Genomic DNA, 24,825 nt, shown 5'->3' on the forward strand with positions numbered 1-24,825 from the left:
TTCAGTATTGAATCTGGTCTTCTGATGCACTAATGTGTAAGGGATACAACTTGGCAAAGGTCACACACAGCTATAAGATGGCAGAACCCAGAAGAGGACTTATGTCTGCCTTTTGAAAACTTCAAGTTCTTTTAATTAGACCACGCCACTTTTGTATTCTAACCTTTAAAGACCTGTTAATGACAAAACACAACACGTTTCAAAAAAACACAACCTTAGCCTTTCCCTTTTTCTCTTTTTCTTATAAAAGCTCCTTGAATCACAGCTATTAAATCCTTTTCAAGAGAGTATTGATTTACTGATGATAGGACCTTGCAAGAATAAATCTTAGTGCATGAGAGACATGACACTGTAAAAGAAAAGCCAATGCACTTAGTGTGAAAATACCATGTTTAATAAGGGAAATGCTATTTTCTACCTAAATGATCTTGAACCATTCATATGCCATCTCTGGGCCTTGGTTTCCTCACTTAAACAATGAAGAGTTAGAACTACATTTCATTTAAATTCCCTTTCTATCTCTAAATCCTATAAAGTGATGCACTATTTTGAGAGTTTGTTGTTTTTGAGTCATTTCAGTTTTGTCTAACTCTTCAGTTGGGGTTTTCTTGGCAAAGATACTGGAATGCTATACCATCAACTTTTCCATCTCATTTTACAGATAAAGAAACAGAAAACAGGTTAAGTGACTTGTTCAGTGACACAGCTAATGAGTATTAAGTCCAGATATTAATTATTTCTGGTTCCAAGTCTAGTACTCTATCCACTATGCTACCTAGCTGACTTATTGAGGCTGTAGTTTATCCTTCCATTCATTCTATTGGGGTACATAATCTGGCTTCAATAGCTATTATTCATATGCATAAAATATTTGCGCTTAAACATATTCCTTTTAGTAATTACTCAATCCAAGGATAATAAGACTATGGTATAATCTGTTAAAAGCCAAGTTTGCAAAGAACTTTTAGTGGAGGAACTGAACCTACTTTCTATAAGAATTGACTTCCACCTGAGATTCCCTGCTGATACAATGAATACTTCCTCATGGAGCCTAAATGCACACATTACTCAAGGCATGGTACTATATAAATGGCGATAGCATCACAAGAACAGGATTACAGCCTATGCCCGCTGCTTCCAAGAAATATTCATATTAAAAAGTCAAGGAGTGAAACCTGAATCTAAACCATTTATTTCTCTTCTTTGGAAACAACCAATAATAAACACACCCCCAAGAAATAGCTTTCTTGAATTGATCTGGTTGTAGCATTGTTTCTCTTGCATACAGTCCATCCTACACTATCTGGTGTGCCCCTTTGCCCATCCCAACCATAATTAAGTTTCAACGGGATCTGGGCTTGAGAGAAGTGTGTTAGATTTAGATCTCTATCATATGTACTCTAGGAGCATCACCAACCACCATGAGATATCAGAAATAAAATACTGCTTCTATGATGGTTTGGAATGAAATATGTCATAAATCTTCTGACAGGATAAGCAGGCAGACTTAGCTAAAATCTTAGCCAAAGAACTTGGCGAGGAACAGGAGAGAACAAAGTCTAGTTAGTTTCTTAGGATGGAGAAACTGTTGGGAAAAGTGTCATTTTGCTGTTTGTCACTGATATGTCAGTCAGCTATCTGGTAATAAATGATTAGTTTTGTCAGAAAGATAGTAATGAGATGTAACATGACTTGTCTCTGGTGGGTAACATTGCTGCTGGGTTTAAGATCCAAGTTCTCTGCAGAAATGCTCATATGACAGCAATGTGTTTCTGTAGCTAAGGAACCTTGGACAAATATTGAATGGTCTATTCATAAAGAAGAGCAAGGAGTTACTTAGAATCTGCCAGAAAAAAATGGATAGGCTGAAAGAATAAAAGGAGAAAGAAAAGGAGAAAAGAAGGGAGGAGAAAAAGGAGGAAGCCAAGAAGTAAGAAAGGGAAGGAAGGAAAGGAGGAGAAAGAATAGAAGATAAACTGGGAATAGTAAAAGGATATAAGAAGACCTAAGAAAGGGATGAGGAATCAAAAGATGGATGAATGAGAATTTCTTAAATGGGTCTTGTGTCAGGTAATATCCTAGGTATTGTAAAGGTCTGGAAGAAGTGGAAAAGAAGAAGAAAAAAGAGGAAATGTAGGAAACAGGGGAGTACTTATTATTAAATTGACATAGTTGAACTATGGATAAAAATTTTTGAAGATATATCCTCTTCCTATTTTCCATCCCTTCTTCTGAAAACTAAAGCAGTTTCACGAGTCATGAAGTTATCCCCAAGGGAACAGATGTCCCTCCCCATCTCCAAAGATGAAAATAGTATGTGAAAAGAAATTAGCATTAGTAATGAGGAAACCCAACATTAATATTAATTAATTAATAATAATTTTATAATAATAAAAATAAATTAATTTTAATAACAATAACTAATTTGGAAAATGTCACAAGTAAAATGCTGACATCCTCAGTAAACAATCTCAGCAGACGAGCTACATCAGGTTGATAATAACCAACAGGTATCAAACGCTTCAGTGATTTAGGGAGATGTCTCCCCTAAGCATATGATGAAGGCTTCATCTTGCAGAATGGGTGGATTAGAACAATTTGTTCCAAAAGCCATAGGGTTAACTGAAGAGAATTCACTGTGGAGAATTTAGAGTTTGGCTAAACAATCAAAGATCCTAAGGTCATCCACTGCATCCCAGGCCATCACTAGTCACCCTGATTTTTGTCTTGCCATGGGACTTCGATAACTCCAGAAGAGAGAATGATGCTGATAACTTTGTGCAACTGTACCTCATTTCAATCTAATTCACTATTAAGACAAGACATCACCCTGTAATGTCATTGGTCCTCTTAGAAATTGAAGAACAAACAACAATGCTCTCTTCTCTCAACTCTGCCTGCTTTCTTCCCGGCTTCCATCAAGACCCAGATGAAATCCCACCTTTCACAGAAAGTTTTTCCAATTTCTCTTAATTCTAGTATCTTACCCTTGCTATTTCGTTTTTGTCCTGTATATAACATGGTTTGTATAGATTTGTTTGAATGTTGTCTCCACACTAGATTATAAACTCCTTGAGGTCAGGAGTTGTGTTTTGGCAACTTTTGGTATGCTTATAAAGTATATGCTGCATAGTAGATCTTTAACAAATTCTTATTAATTCATTCATTGTTTTTGAGGTTTGCAAAACTTTATACAAATCACTCATTTTATCTTTTCAAGAACTCTGGGAACTAGGGGTTATTATTATACCCCTTTGACAGATGAAAAAAACTAAGGGAGATGGAGATTAAGTGACTTGTCCATGATCATACAACTAGTAAATATTTGAGGATAAATTTGAACTCAGATTTTCCTGGCTTCATGTCATAAGAATTCAAATATTCTCAGATGCAAAAAAATATTTTTAATGAGGAATTAAGGAAAACTCAAAAGATTTTTTTCTTTATCCTCTTTAGACCCCCCAACAATTTTCTTTAGTACCAGTTAACATCATCCCAAGAGCAAATGCCATTTGTATTGATGTCCTATAGGGTGATTACCTATTTCCCAAGCAGCTTCTCACCATCAAACCTCACATAACCTTTTAAGTCAGAGAGCAGTGACTTAAGTCAGTTAAGTAGAAGTAATTTTTCTGGATATCTAACCTAGTTCATACTTGAACAGCATTTTGCAATATAATATATATGACAAGCGGTCAACCCATCTCCACTTGAAGATCTGAAATTGACCTGGAGGAGGGGCTGACCATTATCTTCAAAAGCATATCATGCAACTCTTAGATCTCTATAATTGTTCGGAGTCACTCAACAAGAATATAACTGTGTACCATGCACCAGATATTTTGTTAGGTGTTACAGATAAAACACTACAAGGAAAACCATCTTTATTCACAAGGGACTAATATTCCAAAGGGAGAGATAAGGACAGATATAAACATACATCATTGATATAAATAAATACATAGGAGTTAAATACAATTCAATTTTGGAGAGTTGAAGGGGATCAGGAAAAAATTCATGGCAAAGATGATACTTGAATTATATCTTGAAGGAACAGAGAGGTTCTTTGAGGCAAATGTAAAAAGGAATTGTGGAATAGTCAGAAGGCAGGGAGACGAGATAGAGGGGGGCACGTGAGGAACAAAAAAAAGGGCAGCTAGGTTTGATTGAGAGAGAGGGAAGCAGAGGAAAGATAGTTTGTGTCAAGGTTTTGAAGGACTTTAAAAGCTAAATGCAGTTTATTTGAATGTAGATTTAATAAATTATTGAATAGAGAATGATATGCTTAGATCTTTGTTTCAGGACAATCAGTTGTCATCCATGTAGTAGAAGAGCTGAAATAAAAGGAACATGTGGCAGAGAAATGAGTTGGGTTGCAATAACAGTGGAGAGGTTATAAACTAAAGTGGTGGTTATATGAATATAGACAAAGGCTCTGATGCAAGAAATGTTGAGGGGCAGGGTGGAAGGGCAGGAATAGTAAAGTTTAGCAACTGTTTGGATACATCAAGTATTCTTTCACTAGCAACCCCCTTTTGCCTGAGAAATTCTTATGCAACCCTGGGTATATAAATATATAAAATATGAACACAAATCAAACATTCACTGGTAATAAATCATAAATATATTTAAAACAATTCTTTGGCATACATATTATTAAAGGTGAAAGCAAATATGCATGCTAATGAGATGGATGTGCTTGTTTATTTTTACAAAAAGAATTAAATCTTGGCAGAATATTTGATACCTTTTGCTTCCCTATGAAAGCCCCTTGAACATAGCTGTCGTGGCCCACTTTTCATTCCTAGGCTTCTGTCCTCCAGAGCAAACCTTTTTAATTCCTTCAACAGTTCCTCTCATTTTATCCAAATCAAATAGTGTGTTGCCAAATTCAGATGCCCAGGGAACACCACTGTAACCTCCTGCCAAGTGTACACTGACTGTGGAGTCTGATCATTCAATCAGGCCTGAATCCATTTAATTGCATTAGCATTTAGTCCACATCTTTCCCTGTTCTCTACAAGAATATTATGGGGCATTTTCTCAACTGTTTTACTAAAATCAAAGTAAAATCTGGGACAGCTAGGTGACCCACAGAATTTAGAATCACTTAATCCCTATTTGCCTCAGTTTCTCAGTTGTAAAATGGGAATATATTGGAGAAGGATATGGCACCAGTATTTTTGCTAAGAAAACTCCATGACCAAGTTCATAGGGTCACAAATAATCTGTCATGACTAAACAAAAAGAGTAAAATCTATAGCATCCCCCATAAATGCCCATTTATAATCTTGTCAAAAAAAGATAAAATTAATCTTAGATAATGAGATTACTCTGACAAAACTAAACTTCTTCTGGATGAAGCCAGGGAGGCTTTATGTCATCACCTCTTCCTTTACTTAGATATTCACTATTCATTACTTTCTTGATATGTTCCAGAATTTTTCCAGAAATAGAAGTTAAAATTACTGGTCTAAAGTTTGCAGGTTCTAGTAATTTTTTGACAGATAATATTTGTTCTGTAGTCCTTGAGTACATTTCCTCTTCACCATAAACTTTCACATTTCATGGATATTCACTCAGAAATCACTTTTATCAGTCCTTTTCATACATCTGAGGAGAAAGACTATCTGGAACATGTGAATTTAGCTAATAAAAGGTTGCCAAGCTCATTCTTACTACCTACTGACATCTTGGAAATTAACTTCCTGCTAGTATTTTTGCTGTTGTTGTTATTTGTCACTACCACTACAAAGATCATTCATGTTGGCCAAAAACAAAACAAAACAAAAACAAAAAAAATTGAGCCATAATTTGCACATGCTCTCTCTCTCTCTCTCTCTCTCTCTCTCTCTCTCTCTCTCTCTCTCTCTCTCTCCTTCTCTCTCTCTCTCTCTCTCTCTCTCTCTCTCTGTCTCTCTCTGTCTCTCTCTCTTTCTCTGGCTATCTCTCTTTGTCTCTCTCTGTCTCTGTCTCTTTCTCTGGCTATCTCTGTCTCTGTCTTTCTGTCTCTCTGTCTCTCTCTGTCTCTGTCTCTCTCTCTTTCTCTCTGTCTCTCTCTCTTTCTCTCTCTCTTTCTCTTTCTCTTTGTCTTTCTCACTTTCTCATCAGTCATCTTTCCACAGAAGTCTCAGTCCTTCTTGGAGACTCCGCTTTCCCTCACTTTAGCTTTAAAATATACATATTTTGTTGTCCCTACCATTCTTTGCCAACATCAACTTATTCTGAGTTTTCACATTCCTGACAGTATTTTCTCAAAACTATGCCATTATCTTCTATCCTTCTTCTATTTCCTATCTTTGTTTCCATCTTTAGTACATCTTTTAAAAATCTAATTTGGTTGGCGAGATTCCTATGCATACACATCAGTCTTTTCAGACAAATACCATCTTTTCTTTTTTTCCACATCAGAATTGTTTCTGTTTGTGTCTTCATAATTTAATTCTTGAGAGTTTCCCAACCCACTTTTTGGGATGATTTCCTACTAACATCTCAACACATAGAATCCTCTCTGCATTTTATCTGAAGCCCCTGACATCTATATTTTCTCTTTAATTTTAACATGCATGCTAAATTATACTTGACTTCCTGTACATTTCTATCAGAAAATCTAAGAAAAAATTTTCAATTCCTCTCAGGGTCCCCATATTTTCACATCAAGGTCCATTTTCTCCCTGTTAAGGGGGAATAAGAACTGGAGTAGAATTTCCCCTTGTTTATTCTTTCATCTTTTTGAAGGACAGAATTTTAATTAAGGCAAGTCACAGAGCTGTTAGTAATTTTGGCTAAACAGAAAGTCCCCTGTCATTACTATGTCATGTCTCTGTGTCAGGCGCATGATCTGTTTCCCCAATTCCTCATCTAGTTCTATCTTCTGTCCTGAGGGTCTCTAGTGCACATATAACAATGTCACTTTCTGCATCAGCATGCCAGCTATTTTTCCCCAATACTTTCTTCCTCTGATTCTTAGATTTTCTCACATTAGCATAACTTCTTAATATATACAATATTAAGTACTTTTCTCTTTATGTATATTTAATCTTTTTAATAATGTATACTCAATCAGAATCATATTCTAGACATCAGTTGAATCTCACAAAAATCAAATTTTCTGTTTTTCAGTCATTGACTTATTGGATAAACTGAAGAAAACATAGCCCATAACACTGGGGTCTTCAGTATTTTATCTAAGACTTTATAATTTCTGGCAACACTTTCTGGGTTCCTTCAGTTAGTGCTATTTATGGCCTCATAAATTATCATGAGTACATAGTAATCATGTGTCTTGATAATTCCCAGAGGGCTTTCTCGTCATGTCTTGGATATAGTGCCCAGGTTGAGAACAGACTACTCTATTGATATTATCAGAATGACAAATAGCTGCCCCAGTACCCTTGAGCTTGGAGCAGCTCTTTTCCTCCTGAACTCTCTCCCTCAATAAAAGACTTATAAACATTTTAAGATATAAATGCAAAATTCTTTTCCTTACATTTCTCCTTTGTGAGATTTTCTTCTGTTCTCCAGCATGCTTACAAAGTTCAATCACTCCATAATCACTTATTAAGCATCTACCAGGTGCCAGGCACTGGAGACATAAAGAAAGGTAGAGATAGTCCCTGTTTTCAAGAAGTTGTCAGTGTAGTGGTGGGCACAAATGTAAATAGCCAAGTGTAAAGAAGCTTATATAGAGTAAAGTACAAAATGATAAGCAAGGCACTGGTATTAAGAGGAAATTAGGAAAGGCTTCCAGTGGAAGATGGAATTTAGTAGGGCAATTGAATAAAGCCAGGGAAGCAAGGAGGTAAAAATGAGGAGAACATTCCAAGCATAAGGGACAGGCAGGGAAAATGCTGGGAGATGGAGTTAATTAGGGAGGGATTAAAAAAAGAGAGAGACAGATTGCCTTGAAGCAATAAAGACCTGGTTGTGGCTACATAACAAAAATTTATAGTGTACTCATTCAGCACAGTTTTGTGATTTTCTACAGCTTTGTTCAGGATCATTTGTATAGGAGTAAAGGAAGCATATGGTTTGAATGATTCAAGGCCGAGTCTTTGGCAGGACAATGTAGTCACTAAGTTAAGTGGGCAAAGAATTCAAGCAAAAAGGAAAGGATAGAGTAAAATGTGAGTTTAAGGATGAATGCTTGAGAAAAAACTGAGGGAACAAGGCAGTAGAAAGGCATTGACAGTATAGAAGTCAAAAAACTGATTTGGAGTTGCAAGAATGAGGAAGAAGTAGAATGGAAATAGATTGTGATCAGAGAAGGGAATTTCAAAGTTAGTAATCATGGCAGTGGTGAAATTGTGGATAATGGCAATATGGAAGGTAGGCCCATCTATCCCTCTATGTAGCTGTGGAGGAGTAGAAGAGTACGTCATGTGAAATGAATAAATTGAATTGTGAAGTTAAAGTGCTTCAGAAAGTATTGATATGTATATTGATGTCTCCAGTATGAAGGCAGGATGTGTGGAGTGGAAAAAGCCTGTAAGCCTGGCATGGAACTAGTTGAGAAAAAAGGAAAATGTCCTGGAATTTGGTAGATAATAGCTACCATAATTTTGATTAGGTATTAGATATGGTTGAGTGAATGAAAAATGATCAAGTAAGAGCATGCAAGTGGCAATGGGAAGCAAGGAATATTCTCCCCCAATTTGAATAGTGAAAGGGGTATGTATAAAAGTACAGCCATTAATAAAAGGCAAGTTCAGTGAGTTCAAGGGAGACAGTTCTCTGAGCCAAAAGATGGAAAGAATATAAAAGGAAAATATTTAAGTTCTTAGCTCTAGAAAAAACTACCCACCCTAATTTTCTTCCTAGTTTTCTGGAAATAATAGGTTTTGAGTCTAAGTGTATTCTTGGAAAGCAGTGGATTTGGGGAAAATTCTGACTCAGTTTACTTCCTGGGCAATTTTAGATGCATCATTTACTCTCCTTAGTATGTCTATAACATTGGGATTTGAAAGTAGTTTATTCCTAAGAACTCTTTTCACCTTACTCTCTCTTACTACCCTTACCCCATCATAAACAGTCTTTTGCCACAATCTGCTAATATCACATTCAAAGTATCTCTTAAATGAATTTCCTTCTCTCCTGATTCACTGGTATTACTCAGGGGCAAGTCCTTATCACCTTAAACTTAGATTATTGCAGTAGCCTGATAGAAGGTCGGCCTCCTCACCTCTTCCCCACTCCAATTAGTCCTTGATTCAGCTGCTAAAGATATTTCCTGGGACTTCCAGCCAAGATGTTGGAGAGGACACACACATCTATTTAAGCTCCATCTTACTCTCAGAATACTTTATTTCATGACAAGTCTCAGAATTAGGGCTTGACTGAAAAAAAAAAAAAAAACACAAATAATTACCAAGAGAAGATATCCCAAAATACACCAGAAAAGTTCTGCTTTTGCTCAGGGGTGAGAAACGGTTAGATCGAGCACAGACTACAGGCAGGCAGCGAGAGCACAGCAGGCAGCTCATAGCTGAGCAGAACAGAGATAGGTGAGGTGTGATCTCAGCCCTTTCTGCATAAAGAATTTTACCACAGTGTTGGCTACTTTGCCCTGGCAGCAAGCCAGTAGACAAGCAGAGAAGCTAAAATCACAGGGAGTAAAGACTATAACACTAAGGTCTCTCAGGACCTGGCCACACTCACCCAGAGTGACTCAGCACTCTCTCAAGAATCTCAGAGTACAGACCACAGCCCAGCCATTGCTGTCCTGCTAGTGCCTCGCTGCTGTCTCGCTGCTGCCCCCTGCAGTCTGTAGAGGAAGCTTGGTAATATCATCCAGTCTCTCTCCCCTCCCAAAAAAAAGAAGACCATTTGTTTTTCTTGTTAGTTTGTCTTCTTTGATTCTTTCTGACAAAATGAGCAAAAAATTGAAAAGGATTCTAACCATTGATAGCTTCTACATGGATAGACAGCAGACTTTAAGCCCTGAGGAGACTAAAAACAGACTGTTCCCAGATGAATCCCCAAAGGGAGATATGATCTGCTCCTCAACACACAAGACTCTCAGAAGAAATCAAAAAGGCTCTCACAAGAGAGCTAGAAGAAAAATGAGAAAATGAAAGGGAAGCTTGGCAAGAGAGTCTGGAGAAGTCATCCCAGGCATTTAAAGACAGAGTGGATAAAGAAATCAAATCCTTGAAAAACAAAATCAGTGAGCTGGAAAAAGAAAACGGCTCTCTAAAAAATAAAATTGGCGAAATCAAAAAAAAAACAAAAAACAAAAAACTCCATAGAACAAAAACAACTCACTTAAAAACTCAAATGGACAATTAGAAAAAGACATAAAAAAAAGTGAGTGAAGAAAATACATCATTGAAAATCAGAATTGAATGAATGGAATTGAATGACTTGAAAAGACACCAAGAATCAGTTAAGCAAAACAAAAAACAAAAACAAAAACAAAAACAAAAACAAAAACAAAAACAAACAAAAAAAAATGGAAAAAATGTCAAATACCTTCTTGGGAAAACAACAGACCTTGAAAATAGATCCAGGAGAGACAATCTGAGAATTATTGAACTTCCCAAAAAAATATGATGAAAAAAAGAGCCTAGACACTATTTTCCAGAAAATTATCAAAGAGAACTGCCCAGATGTTTTAGAAACAGAGGGTAAAATAGACATTGAAAGAATTCATCAATCACCTACTGAAAGGGACCCTAAAATCAAAACTCCAAGAAATATTGTGGCTAACTTCTAGAACCATCAGACAAAGGAAAAACATTACTGCAAGCTGCTAGAAAAAATCAGTTCAAATATGGAGGAGCCACAATAAGGATTACTCAGTATCTAGCAGAGTCCACATTAAAGAATCAAATGGTGTGGAATCTGATATTCTGAAAGGTTAAGGAACTTGAGTATGCAGGCAAGAATAACTTACCCAGCCAAGATGAGCATTTTTTTTTCCAGGGAAGAAGATGGATATTCAAAAAAAAGGTGAATTTCATCTATTTCTGATGAAAAAAACAGAACTAAACAACAACAACAACAAAAAAAAAAGTTTGATCTACAAATATAGGACTCAAGAGAAACCAAAAAGGTAAAAAGAAATCTTGGGAACTATATTTCTGTTATAAAGATATATAAAGAACACATGTATAATTTGGTCTAGAAACTAGAGGTGGAAAGGAAATTGTACCAGAAAAAGGGTAAAGTGGTGGTAATACATCTCACACAGAGGCAAAGAAAACCTATTATATCTGAGAGAAAGAATGGAGGGGGATGAACATAGTGTGTATCTGACTCTCATCAGAATTGACTTAAAAAGAAAAAAATATTAGACATATATTCGATTTACAGAGAAATTTCTCCCACCTCATTGAAAAGTGGGAGGGGAAAAGTGAAAAGAGAAGGAGTAAACTAAGCAGAAGGGAATACAGAAATTGTGAGGAAAAGGGATAAGAAAGGGGGAGGAACTCTAAGATGGGGAGGGATACTAAAAAGGGAGGACTGTGAGAAGCAAATGGTGCTTACAAGTTTAATACTGGGGAGAGGGGTAAGAGGGAAGGAAAGGAGAAAAGCATAAGCAGGGGTTAACAAGATGGAAAGTAATACAGAATTAGTAATTTTAACTGTAAATGTGAATAGGGTAAACTCCCCCATAAAGAGGAAGAGGTTAGTAGACTGGATTAAAAACCAAAATCCTACAATATGTTGTTTACAGGAAACACACTTGAAACAGGGCAATACATACAGAATTAAGGTAAAAGGTTGGAGCGGAATCTACTATGCTTCAGGTGAAGTCAAAAAAGCAGGGGTAGCCATCCTGATCTCAGATCAAGCAAAAGCAAAAATTGATCTAATTAAAAGAGATAAGGAAAGGCACTATATCTTGGTAAAGAGTTGCATAGATAATAAGCAATATCAGTATTAAATATACATGCACCAAGTGATATGGCATCTAAATTCTTAAAAGAGAAATTAAGAGAGCTGCAAGAAGAAATAGATAACAAAACTGGGGGATCTCAATCTGACACTCTCAGAATTAGATAAATCAAATCACAAGAAAGAAGTCAAAGAGGTAAATAGAATACTAGAAAAGTTTGATATGATAGATCTTTGGAGAAAACTAAATGGAGACAGAAAGGAGTACACTTTCTTCTCAGCAGTTCATGGAACCTATACAAAAATTGATCATGTATTAGGACATAAAAACCCTAAATTCAAATGCAGTAAGGCAGAAATAGTAACTGCATCATTTTCAGATCATAATGAAATGAAAATTACATTCAATAAAAAGCCAGGAGAAAATAGACCAAAAATAATTGGAAACCAAATAATATCATACTAAAAATGATTGAATGAAACAGCAAATCATAGACATCATAACTTCACCCAACAAATGACAATAATGAAACGTCATACCAAAATATATAGGATATAGCCAAAGCAGAAGGGACCTGTATGTGCCAAAATGTTTGTGGCAGCTCTTTTTGTAGTGGCTAGAAACTGGAAAATGAATGGAAGCCCATAAATTAAAGCATGGTTGAATAAATTGTGGTATATCAATGTTATGGAATATTATTGTTCTGTAAAAAATGACCAAGGGGATGAATACAGAGAGGCTTGAAGAGACTTACATGAACTGATGCTGAATGAAATGAGCAGAACCAGGAGATCATTATACACTTCAACAACAATACTGTATGAGGATGTATTCTGATAGAAGTAGATATCTTCAACAAAGAGAAGATCTAATTCAGTTCCAATAGATCAATGATGGACAGAATCAGCTATACCCAGAGAAGGAACACTGGGAAATGAATGTGGACTACTCACATTTTTGTTTTTCTTCCCAGGTTATTTTTACCTTCTGAATCCAATTTTTCTTGTGCAACAAGAACAGTTCTGCACATATATTGTATCTATTTATAACATATATTTATTTAACATGTTTAACATGTGTAACATATTTAACATGTATAAGACTGCCTGCCATCTAGGGGAAGGGGTGGAGGGAGGGAAGGGAAAAGTCAGAACAGAAGTGAGTGCAAGGGATAATGTAAAAAATTACCCATGCATAGTTCTGTCAATAAAAAGTTATGATAATAAAAAACAATATTGCTGTTACCATGAAAAAAAAAAGATATTTCCCTAAAGTGAGGGTTCAACCATGCCATTATCTTATTTGGTTAACATCAGTGGCTCCCTAACAACTCCAAAATCAAACAAAAAGTCCTCTCTTTAGCATTCAAAACTCTTCTTGACTGAGTCCCTGTCTCTCCATCTTTCCAATCATCTTACACCTTACAACCACCCCATAACCCAAGAATGTTTTGTCCAAGAAAAATGACCACTGAGGTGTTCTACCAGCATGATGCTACATCTCTTGGCTCCAGGCATTTTATTTGGCTATCCCTCATTCCTGGAATGTTCTCCCTCTTCATTTATGCCTCCTATATTCCTTGGCTGCCTTCAAGTCCCAACTATTTAAATTGTTTAAATTTATAGATTTCCTTGTCTCTATCATTAGATTATGAACTTCTTGAGAGCAAGGACTACCTTTTGTCTTTCTTTGCTTGTCCAGTATTTAGCACAAAGCCTGATACACAGAAAATGTTTAAATAAATGCTTATTGACTAATTAACTTATTTCATTTGCTCCTCACAATAATCCTGGGAGGTGGGTACTATTATTATCCCTATTTTATTGTTGAGGAAACCAAGGCAAAGAGAGTTTAAGTTTACAGGAAAGGAGGGAAAAAAGGAATGTGGTATGAGTAAAATATATTATTAAAATTACTTTTCTAATATATCTATTGGTAATATGGAGAATGAGTAACTGCATTGAGGTTAAGAGCTATTAAGGGTCTGAAGCCATATTGGAACTTGGGTCCTCCTGACTCCAAATCAAGCATTCCAATTACTGTTTGTCTTAATTGCCTCCATTTCCATTATATAAATGTACTAGAAAACTTCTGAAGCTCTCTATTTTGGGCTAATTCATCTTGGTCAGGATAGTCATTGCCATTTATTTTTAGCAAAGAAGAAATTACTTGTTTGGGTTCATATTGTCAATTAATGGCAGAGCTGGAATTATTCAGGTACCATGGGTTCTAGTGCTCTAGAACCAGGTTGCCTCATTGCAGAATTTCCTTTGGAAAAATTTTTGGTTTTCAAATGTTCACCAGATGGCTCAGGGATTTCTGTCTATTGTGTTAAGTGCTAATCTACCCTTGAGATAGCTCTCAGTCTAACGGTACTGGTCTTCCAGCTGCTTCCATTTAGATTCACATCTTTTCTGTTATTTTAGCAATTATTCATATATTGGAATTTTAAAGGTCCTAAAGCTTTTAAAGCACATTGCAACCTACAGATTTTCCATTATAAAGGCAGAATGCGCACCTGAGTCTGCTGTAATGAGAAGAGAAAAAAGCCCAGCATAAGGGTGACACATAAATCCCATTATTTCCCCCAGCATAGAAATATGATCCTTTTGATGTCAAATATGAAGAAATGCTGCTTCTAAAAGTAAAATCTTCCTCTGTTAAGTATGCAAAATGCAAAATCCCTCAGAGCACTCTGGGATAACGCGGGAATATTAACCCTGACTTTAAACAGTAGAAAATTACACTAACCGCATTATATTTGATCACTTTACAATATGGTCATATGATCTTAATCGGATTGTGGCTTAGACAGAATTTAATAATTCCATTCATACCCATCTTGGTTCCTTAAAACTGGCAGAGGGTGGGGTGGAAGGGTGCATATTCCATAAGCATGCATCTGGGTTTTGGTGAGTTGAGAAGCAGGAGAGCAAAGGGGAATTAGGAAGAGTCAGATTCCCTTATGAGATGTCTTGAGAACAGAGATTAAGATGGAGAAATAGAAGGGTGACATTTTCATTGCATTTGGGAAGTTTCAATCAGTGTTTTTCCTCTCATTTCCCTTGAGTCTACTTGAATAGATCATAGCACTAGCAATGGAATGTTACTGAGGATCTTTGGTCTCAAGGAATGCTGTATTAAACATGTGAACAACAGTGGATGCAGGGCTTTTCTCATTGTCTTTTTCAAATTATAAGATCTCCAAAATCAGAATTCCACAGAGAGATCAAAATTATCAGTAATTCAGAAAAAATATAAACACAAGTTGTTTTATAAAACATGTGAGTGTGTGTATGCATGTGTGGATGTGTAGGTATGTGTGTTTGGTTCCTTTAATAATTCTAATGAAGGGCTATTTTATTTAAATTTAGTGAAGTTTTTTATACATAAACCATGGTTTCAGAAGAGAGGATATGCTAGTAATTTTTTCTCTGAAAAAAATTTTCTGCATAATGCCCTTTCACATTAAATATAAAATTATTATCATTTTCTCCCTTTGTTAACTTTCTTAGTGTTTAATACTAGACAACCAACACAGTAATAAATGTCACTCTGATTTATAGAATGCTCATGATGAAAATTTATTTTTAATAAGAAAATATATCTCTTAATTTTAGTCAAAAAGACAGCCTTGATTTTTGGTTAAATGAAAAGAAATGAACACAGTCTTAATCAGTTTATTAAGTCTGGGCACATTGGCAATCAATTGGTCTGCTTTAGGCTTCATTCCATTGTCAAGAAAAGAGGAAAGAGGGAAAAATATGTGAAAAAGCTTATCAATACCTCAAGAGATTATATTCACACAGAAATCTCTCCATCATCATCCCCACTTAGAATAATTAAAGGACTTATTGTTGGGCAATCTCTATTGGAAAAAAGGTAAAGAAATTTAAAATTTTTGACAGGTAGATTGCATTTTTTTAAAGTAAATTATCCTGGATCCAACTTCTCCCTTCTGGCTCATGTTTGAGTGACGACGGACCAACCAATGTTCACCAACAAAGATTTTAGTTCCGAAGGAATGATGCAGGCACTTGAAAGATTCTGCTTTCTAATCTGCAGATGTGGAAAGGGAATATAAGTCTTAGAAGGCAAGATAAGTTGGCTTTGGTGAGTCCCCAATCTTTGGGTAGCATCCTATGAGCAGCTGTGATGCATTTACAATGAAAATTTGACAATCACGTTTCCAGCATTCTCTTGGAAACCATTAAAAAAAAGCAACACTATCCATAAAAATGTGATGTTACTGATTGTATTTGCAGAAAAATTGATTTAGGAAATGAGACTTTTAACTTTCACAGCAAAAGACATGTTTTAAAAATACATACCCAAGTTAAAATGCCTTTTTCATAGCTAGTTATTTTGTTTTTGATTTAATATTATCTTTTATAGGAAAGGAGGGAGAAAAGGAATGCCATACAAGTAAAATATATTATTAAAATTATTTTTCTAGTATAACTATTGCAGTAATATGGAGAATGAGTAACTGTATTGAATTCTTTTGCCCAAGAACATTGCATTATTTCCTCCTTTCTTATAATTTCATATACTCATTAAATAGCTTTTCTGACCATTAAACCTACCAAACTGCAGATGAATTAAAAGAGAGGGCCCATTGGTATATGTATTAATGTTATATAGATGAAGCAGTATCTGATAGGATACTGCTCATGAATTCAGGGCTAAATAGTCAAAAAAAATAAATACAGTTTATGCAGCTACATGTGGGTCTTGTTCCCATTTATTTTTTAAATGTCTTTTATATGCCCAATTTATCAATCAGTCAATAAACATTTATTTATTAAGTGTCTACTATGTGTCTGGGCACTATGCAAATATGAACTGAGGATACAAAAAGAGGCAAAAGTAATTCTTCCCTTAAAGGAATTTATAATCCAATGAGGCAGATAGCACACATACAAAAATACATACATATATATATATATATATATATATATATATATATATATATATATATATATATATATATATACACGTAAAACAAACTATATACAGGAAAATAGGAAATAATTAATAGAAAGTTATCTGAATTAAGATGGGTTGGAGAAGGCATTCTGTAGTAGGTGGGATTTGAGTTAGGACTTAAAGGAAGCTAGAGAAATCAGTCAAGGAGAAGGAAAAACATTCCATTTCAAGTTCTTTTACATCCAGCTCCCAGACAGCATTTCCAAAAAGTAAACCTTGTTGGATTTTTTTTAAAAAAGAAAACAAATAAACAAAATCCTTTATGTTGAAAAAGAAAAAAAAAAAAAAAGAGAATTCCTAAAAATTGAAGAGAAAATAAACTACCAAATGCTATTTTTTGCCAATAAACTAATAGATGGAATGAATTAACATTTTAAAACCATCCATATTTTAGATGAAATATATCATTTTAATAAATCAATAACCACATAAAATAGTAGAAATCATTGATAATTGGGAAAGGTAAATTAAAACAACTCTTAGGTTCTACCTCTTATGCATCAAACTGGCAATGATGACAAAGGAAAATGGTCATTGTTGGAAGGTCTTTGTGAAGTAGGCACAGTAATAGTCTGTTTTTGAGCTATGAATCAGTCTAGCTATTTTATTTTCAATATTAGCTATTTTTTCTATTTAAATTCATTTATTTAATATTTTCCCCAATTACATTCAATTTTTTTCTTTGCATTTGTTTTTAAGATTTTTGCATCTCAGGTTCTCTTCCTTATCCCCACCCACAATTAAGAAACCACATGCAAAATATTTCCATAACAGTTAAGTTGTTAAAGAAATCATAAATCTCCCACCCTAAGAAAAATTGTTAAAAATAATAAAGAAAGAGATAGAGAGGGCAATAGAGAATGTTGCAATGTTGCAATCTATATTCAGACTCAGTTACTTTTTTGGGTATGGACATGATTTTTCATCATAAGTCATTCAGAGTAGGTGTGGATGATTGATTATATTACTGAGAATAAAAAAGTAATTTAAAGCTGGTCATCCTAGAACATTGCTATTACTTTGTATACAGTATATTTCATTTTGTTCATGGAGGATTTTCCAGATTTTTTTTTCTGTTTTTGTTTTTGTTTTTGTTTTTCCTGAGAGCATCCTGCTCATCATTTCCCTGAGAACAATAATATTCCATCAGAGAAACTTGCTTCTAAACTTTTTTTTTACAATTATTATTGTTAATTATATTTCCTCATTTATTTTCTCAAGAAAATGGAATCTTTAATAAATCTGCATGTTATTTTTGAGCAAAGGCCACGCTAATCTTCTCTGTATCGTTCCAATTTTAGTATATATGCTGCCAAAGCGAGCACTGAGACTAGCCATTTTAGAAAACAATTACTAAACTGTGCCTGCCCTGTGTCTATTCAGGAATATATCTTCTGAGCAAATTCCTTAAAAATTATAAAAAAAAAAGGAAAAGGACACATATGTGCAAAAATATTGACAGTAGTTTTTTTAGTCATGTCAAAGAACTGGAAACCAAAGAGAGTATGTATCTATTAGGGGAGTACTGAACAAATAATGATATATAAATATAATGGAATTTTATGGTGTTAAAATAACAAAACAAAGAGTTTTAGAGAAACATGGAAAGATTCACATGAAATGATGCAGAGTATGTAGACAATCGAATCATAAGAACTATTTTTATTGTTTTATTTATTGAAAAATTTGACAACTTTGATCAACCAAAGGAGTAACAGCAATTCCATGACTCTTTTGGTATAGAAAAGTGATTCAAATTGATACATAGTTTTATATTTAGCCAGTGTAAAAATGTGTTTTATTTGATTGTGCTTGGTGCAAGGGTTTTTGTTCTCATTGTTGAAGAGAAATGAATATAGGAGACAGACAGACAGATGAAGATGCGACTGAGATATAGAAGGAAAAAAAAGTGACCAAGTCCTGTTTTTAATGCAAACTTGTAGGGGAAGAGTGAGAAAAAATTTCATTTTCAGTTCAGTTAATAAAATATACATTGAGTCTTTATGATGAACAAAGCATTATGCCAAGAACTTGCAAAATACAAGTAAAATTGGACAAAATTGCTATTTTTTGGAATTATTATCTAATAAAGGGTATAAAACGAACAAATATGCAAGAAATAACATAAATTGTAATATATTTAATAATAGTTCTTTCAATTTGTGAAATCATTTAGAGCTAGTGCTTATCTGTAAGTCTTTTTTTTCCTCCTTTCTATTTCCTACTTAATGTATAAGCTAATCTAAGACAGATACTAGTCACTGTGATTTCCTTTGTATCTAAGTTAGTATAGTATTATACACAACTTGGAATTTAAAATTCTTTTTGGAAATCAAATTCAATTCAGTAAACACTTATATGAATCTCCTACTGGGCACAGACCATGATACTCAGCACAGGGAAAGATTCAAAGTTTGGATAAGATATAGCCCCTACTTTCATGGAGCTCATAGTCAGGGGAGAAAGAATATGAGCGTAAAACATTCAGTACATAAGTGCTCATCAGTCTAAAAAAGGAGCTTTAAGACCCACATAAATATCCAAAACAGAAAATAGGATAAGTACTTAAGACATGTATGTGAGATCCAATGGAAGAGTTGGCGTTTGAGTTAGGATAATGATGATTTGGGGAAGGTGGGTGTAAAAAATTTCTACCCAGCCTCTCTTAGTTTCTAAGTTTCTGTAAATCAGTTATCAGTTCTTTTTATTCACTATTTTACTTGCCTATGTCTATCTTTTTCAGGCCTTCTACAACTACCGTGTCCTAGAATTACTTCAAATGCTAGTGACAGGTGGGCTGAGTTATGAAATGGAGCCAAATGATGAAAAGGATAGCAATAGCTTTCAAGATAGCATTTATTCACTCTTGATTGGAAGAGGACGGTGTAAGCTGGCTCTTCTCTCCTTGAACCAAACAATGTTAGTGGACCTTCCTGTAAGTTCATTTTAAAAAATTTTACTATTTTATTGATTTCCCCTTTCTCTTCAGTCTGGATGGCATCTGAATACAATCAGGTTAACTTTTAATTCAAGCTCAGAACAACTAATGAATAAATATTTATTCATATAGGTGGTAACAAAAATATTTGATGGATTAGTAGGAAGGTGGACATAAAAGCATTTCAAAGTACCTGCGATTTTTTACCAATTCTTTCTAGCTTTGTTTTCTGGGGAACTTGTATTTTAACTGGTATTGTGGTTTAGGAAGGCTGATTCTGTTTTTGTTTAATCCATTCAGCTATGGAGAAGTCAGGATATAAAGATGCCAAAGGGGATTGAGTGACTTTGATAAATGTGAATAGATCCATTTCATATTTAGGGAATCAGAATAGAAAAGGAAATATTTGTGGCCCTGGGGTAGATCGATATATGGATTTGTTTGATACAGTTGGATATTGTGATCTCCCAACTTTTTGATATTTAGTAGAATCCAGTAGAATGTGAAAAATATATAATTGATATGTTTTGGGGAAATAATAGAAAATTTGCAGCAGAAGATGGAACAGCTTGCTTCTGGTGCAGGGTACAGACTCCAAGATATCACCATTTCTTTCTGTGGGTTTCTGCATACAGCTTCCAGATTATTCAAAGTTACTGTAAGCCAACAAGAATTTATTTAGCACATTCTATGTATGAGGCAGGACAGCTAGGCAGTGCAACAGATAGAGTGCCGGCCCTGGAACCAAGAGGATCTGAGTTCAAATGGAACTTAGATATTTATTTAACTGGGTGACTGAGCAAGTCACTTAATCCAGCTTGCCCCAGTTTACTCATCTGTAAAATAAGCTGAAGAAAGCAATGGCAAGCCACTCTAGTATCTTTGCCAAGAAAACTCCAAATGGGGTCATAAAGACTAGCATGAGTGAATGGCTAAACAACAACAATAACATACAACTCACTATGCTTATAATACAATGAAAGGCAAAAATACAACCCACAACTTCAAGGAGTTCACATCTTACTGTGCTTTTTTGGTTTTTAATTTCAGAGGCTGAAACTAAATCCCCAAAGTGAAAGGAAATACTAAATCTCAGTTTTGCTTCCTTTTTTATAATTTCCTTAGTTCAGAATATTTCAACTGATATTGGCATATGTGCCAATAAGTAATTATGATCTAGAAAAACATGACATCCTGAAATTCCTTATGCTGTCAGGGAAAAATCACATTGATTTGCAAGGATCACTCCTTCATTTCATTCTTTCTCAATGGAACATTATCTTGAATTTTGGTGTTCAGATTTCTTTCCTTTTTCCACCTGAGAGAAACTCTTAGATTTGTTTGACCCTAATGACCATTACTTCTACTTAAAAATCTTTTGACTTTCTTATTCATTTGAGCTCTAGGTAGTACCTGAGACTATGATGTTATAATAATGCCTTTTCATAAAATTTGCACAATAGGACCTAGTGATCTCTCAGTGCTCAAACTCATTAAATAACTTGAAAATCAAATTTTCAAGTCTGTTAAAGATTTTTGTTTTTTATGTCATCTTTATCACCAAGTCCTATCATTTCTGTCCTATATATAATTTCTCTTTTCTGACACTTCCATCAGCCTGGTAAAGGACTTCATCACCCCATACTTTCACTATTGAAATAGCCTGGTAGTTGGATTACTTACTTCAAATTTCTCCCCACTTCAGTTCATTCTCTACTCAGCTGTAAAATTGATCTTCCTCAAGCACAAATCTGACTAACATCATGTCCTTTCTCCTGCCCTCATTTAATAAAATTCTGTGCTTCCTATTCCCTTTAGGATTAAATATAAAATTCTGTTTCTCTATTTTCAAAGCCCTTCATAAGCTTCTTCCTTCCTGTATTTCCAATCTTCTTGAACATTATCTTCTGTCACCTCCCTCCATATATTTTGAAATCCTGTGACATTAGTCTCCTTGATGATTCTTGAATTCCTCACTTCTGGTACTTTTTACTCTCTGTCACCCACACCTAGAATTCTCTCCAACTATCCTCTATAGAAAAAGATTTTCCCAATCTTCCTTAATCTTAAAGCTTTCTGGCCTGGAGAGACTTACATGAACTGATACTGAGTGAAATGAGCAGGACCAGGATCACTGTATACTTCAACAACAATACTATATGATGATCAATTCTGATGGACGTGGCCCTCTTCAACAATGAGATGAACCAAATCAGTTCCAATAGACCAGTAATGAATTGAACCAGCTACACCCAGTGAAAGAACTCTGGGAGATGACTATGAACCACTACACAGAATTCCCAATCCCTCTATTTTTGTCCACCTGCATTTTTTATTTTCTTCACAAGCTAATTGTACACTATTTCAAAGTCTGATTCTTTTTGTACAGCAAAACAACTGTTTGGACATGTATACATATATTGTACTTAATTTATAATTTAACATATTTAACATGTATTGGTCAACCTGCCATCTGCGGAGGAGTGGGGGAAGGATGGGAAAAAATTGGAACAAAGGGTTTGACAATTGTCAATGTTGTAAAATTACCCATGCACATATCTGTTAAATAAAAACTATTTAAAAATAAAATAAATAAAAAATTAAAAAATTAAAAAAATCTTAACGCTTTCCTTTTAATATTATCTTGAATTTATATTAGACATATTTTGCTTGTACATAATTATTTGCATTTTATCTCCTTCATTAGATTGTGATATACTTTAGGGCAGGCACTAGATCTTTGGGTTTTTGTTTTTCATTTTGTTTTTACTTTTCTTTGCATCTCTAGAAGGCAGGACATAAAACTGGGCAGAGAAGGATTCTAAAAATTAGTAATTAAACTAAGTAACCAACTGTCTCCAAATTGTGATGTTAGGAAGCACATGTACTACCTCTACTACTTCTGCTTTAAAGAAGACCAAGTGTTGTCAAAATAAATTTATGTTGACTTATTTATCCAATAACAATAGAGCTTCCTCTTTTCTCCTAGGCTAGGGATACTTTTGGAGAGGTCTTCTGTGGAGCATTGGACAATTTTGGAATCCTTTGCCTTGGCCTATATCGCCTGATAGATGAGGAACTCCAAAATCCACTACAAAGAAGGGAAGTATACTAGCTCTGAAAATGCAGTTTGCCCAGATGGGTTAAAAAATGGTTTAAATTAAATTCCAGTCATTAATGAATAAAGCAACTGCTTGGGTTTGGAGAAGACAGAGAAGTTGGTGAAGGGATGAATTATAGGAGGAAGAGACCTGGGAAAATGGGGTGAATCTTTAAAGTAAATGATTGATTAAAGTAGAGACAATGGATAATCCAATTTTTAAACCCAGAAGCTTTGAGACTTTCATAGTTTTGTTTATTTTTATCTCTGATCTTACCAGCTCAAACCCTTTCCTCTGTGATGAACATTTTGCATCTTTTGACATGCTGGAATCCAGATGCCCAATAAGTCTCCAACCAAATTACTGAATATGAGAATGTAATAGTTAGATGTCCATCAAAGGAGGGAAATCCTTTTTTTCCCCTTTAGCCTTGAATTTCTATCTTAATCATAAAAAATGAGCTTTTTTCCCCCTGACAATCATGTTCTTCTGATTCTACTGAACTGTGTAGAAATATTGCCAATGCCTACTCCAAGCATAGCTTCACTATTGGGATTGGTGAAAGTCTCAACTCTGATTTCTTTTACAGGTTTGTGATTACTCGGCCAGACAATGATTTTAAACTACAGCCTACAGACTTATTGTTTTGTGCTATTCCATTCAACATTGCTCATTATAATGAATCATGTACAATTATTAAGTCAGTTTCAGAATCTAAATCAAAAATATTTAGTTATAATACAAGAGGACCTGAGGTTTTACATGGAAAGAGGATGGAAGATGAAGAAAAAGACCAAGAAGAAGAGATGATAGAAGAGGGAGAAAGAAGAGGAAGAAGACCTCCAAAAAGAGGAATAGCGCTAGAAACAGGGGATTTAGAAGAAGATGAGGAAGCACAAGCACAAGCTGCAGCCTCTTACAATAGGCATTCAATAGTCCGAATTTCAATGCTCTGTAAATCATTATTCCTGGCTATGGAAGCAGAAGCCAAGAAGTCGTTACCCAATCGATCTGAAATTAAGAAGCAACAAACCAGGAGAGAGACAGTCATTCATAAATCATTTAGTTTAGGTGACCAGTAGCAATAGGGCATTAGAAATGCCAATTGAATTGCAACAAAATGTGCAGAAAAACTGCACAGAGACAAACCAGTCTCTGTGAAATAAAATTAAAAAAAAATAAAACAAAAGTTTGAGTTATTACAAAGGAATACATTAGGCTGGATAAAAATAAATAGATAATTCCTTATGGTTCCCACAGCAAATTTTTTTTGTTAATTTTCCCAAGAGCAAAAAAGTTCTTATAAATTAGAAGATCTGGGTTCTAATCCTGTTTCAGCCATTTACCAGCTATTTCTCTCTCCTAGTTACCAAGAATCTTTTGGCCTTAGAGCTCACCAGAACTGATATAGCATTTAAATAAGGGTAATTAATCTTGGATGTAAAATTCCATTAACCCTTCCCACCTGCAGAGGAAAAGATCCTTCAGGCCCTTTAATGATAATGATAGATTCATGTTACTCATCTTCATCTAAGGTCTCCTGGCTGAGTGATATTAGATAATGGACATTGGGTTTCAGGAGTCAGAAGACCTAGGATTTAAGTGAATCTCATCCAAAGTACCCCCCATTCTCTTAATAGTGCCTCTTTTTTCTCTTCTCTTCACTCTTCATCCCCATCAAAATCAGCATGCTAAATTTTGATCAAATTAAAACAATTAGTGCTGTTTTAATCCTATCACAACATCATAAATTACTCATTTTGAAAAGATCCTCTGGGACTTATCTAGACCAACTTGTACCTAAAAGAAATCCATGCTAAAATATCCCCCATAATTTATTACTAGGTTAATCTGAAGACCTCCATTGTGGGAAAATCAAAGAATTCATTATCTTGTGAGGTATTGCATTCCACAGTCATATAGTTCTTATGATTAGGAATATTTCCCTTCATGAAGAC

General features: G+C 34.8%; 1 protein-coding gene and 1 non-coding gene across 2 annotated transcripts in view; one reads left to right on the top strand and one right to left on the bottom strand.

The window, feature by feature from the left end:
- The window catches only part of KCNU1 (potassium calcium-activated channel subfamily U member 1), a 270,021-nt gene extending 246,034 nt beyond the window's left edge, over positions 1-23,987 (top strand). Inside the window, 3 exon segments of the mRNA XM_074285038.1 lie at positions 19,572-19,763; positions 22,756-22,880; positions 23,457-23,987. Of these exon segments, the coding sequence (XP_074141139.1) occupies positions 19,572-19,763; positions 22,756-22,880; positions 23,457-23,949 (810 nt within the window). The 3' untranslated portion in view covers positions 23,950-23,987.
- Positions 18,047-18,153, bottom strand: LOC141559153 (U6 spliceosomal RNA). The gene has a single exon (XR_012487238.1). It is a non-coding gene; the product is annotated as a U6 spliceosomal RNA (small nuclear RNA).
- Positions 23,988-24,825: the final 838 nt, after the last annotated feature.

This window comes from Sminthopsis crassicaudata, chromosome 2 (genome assembly GCF_048593235.1).
Source record: "Sminthopsis crassicaudata isolate SCR6 chromosome 2, ASM4859323v1, whole genome shotgun sequence".
NCBI lineage: Eukaryota > Metazoa > Chordata > Mammalia > Dasyuromorphia > Dasyuridae > Sminthopsis > Sminthopsis crassicaudata.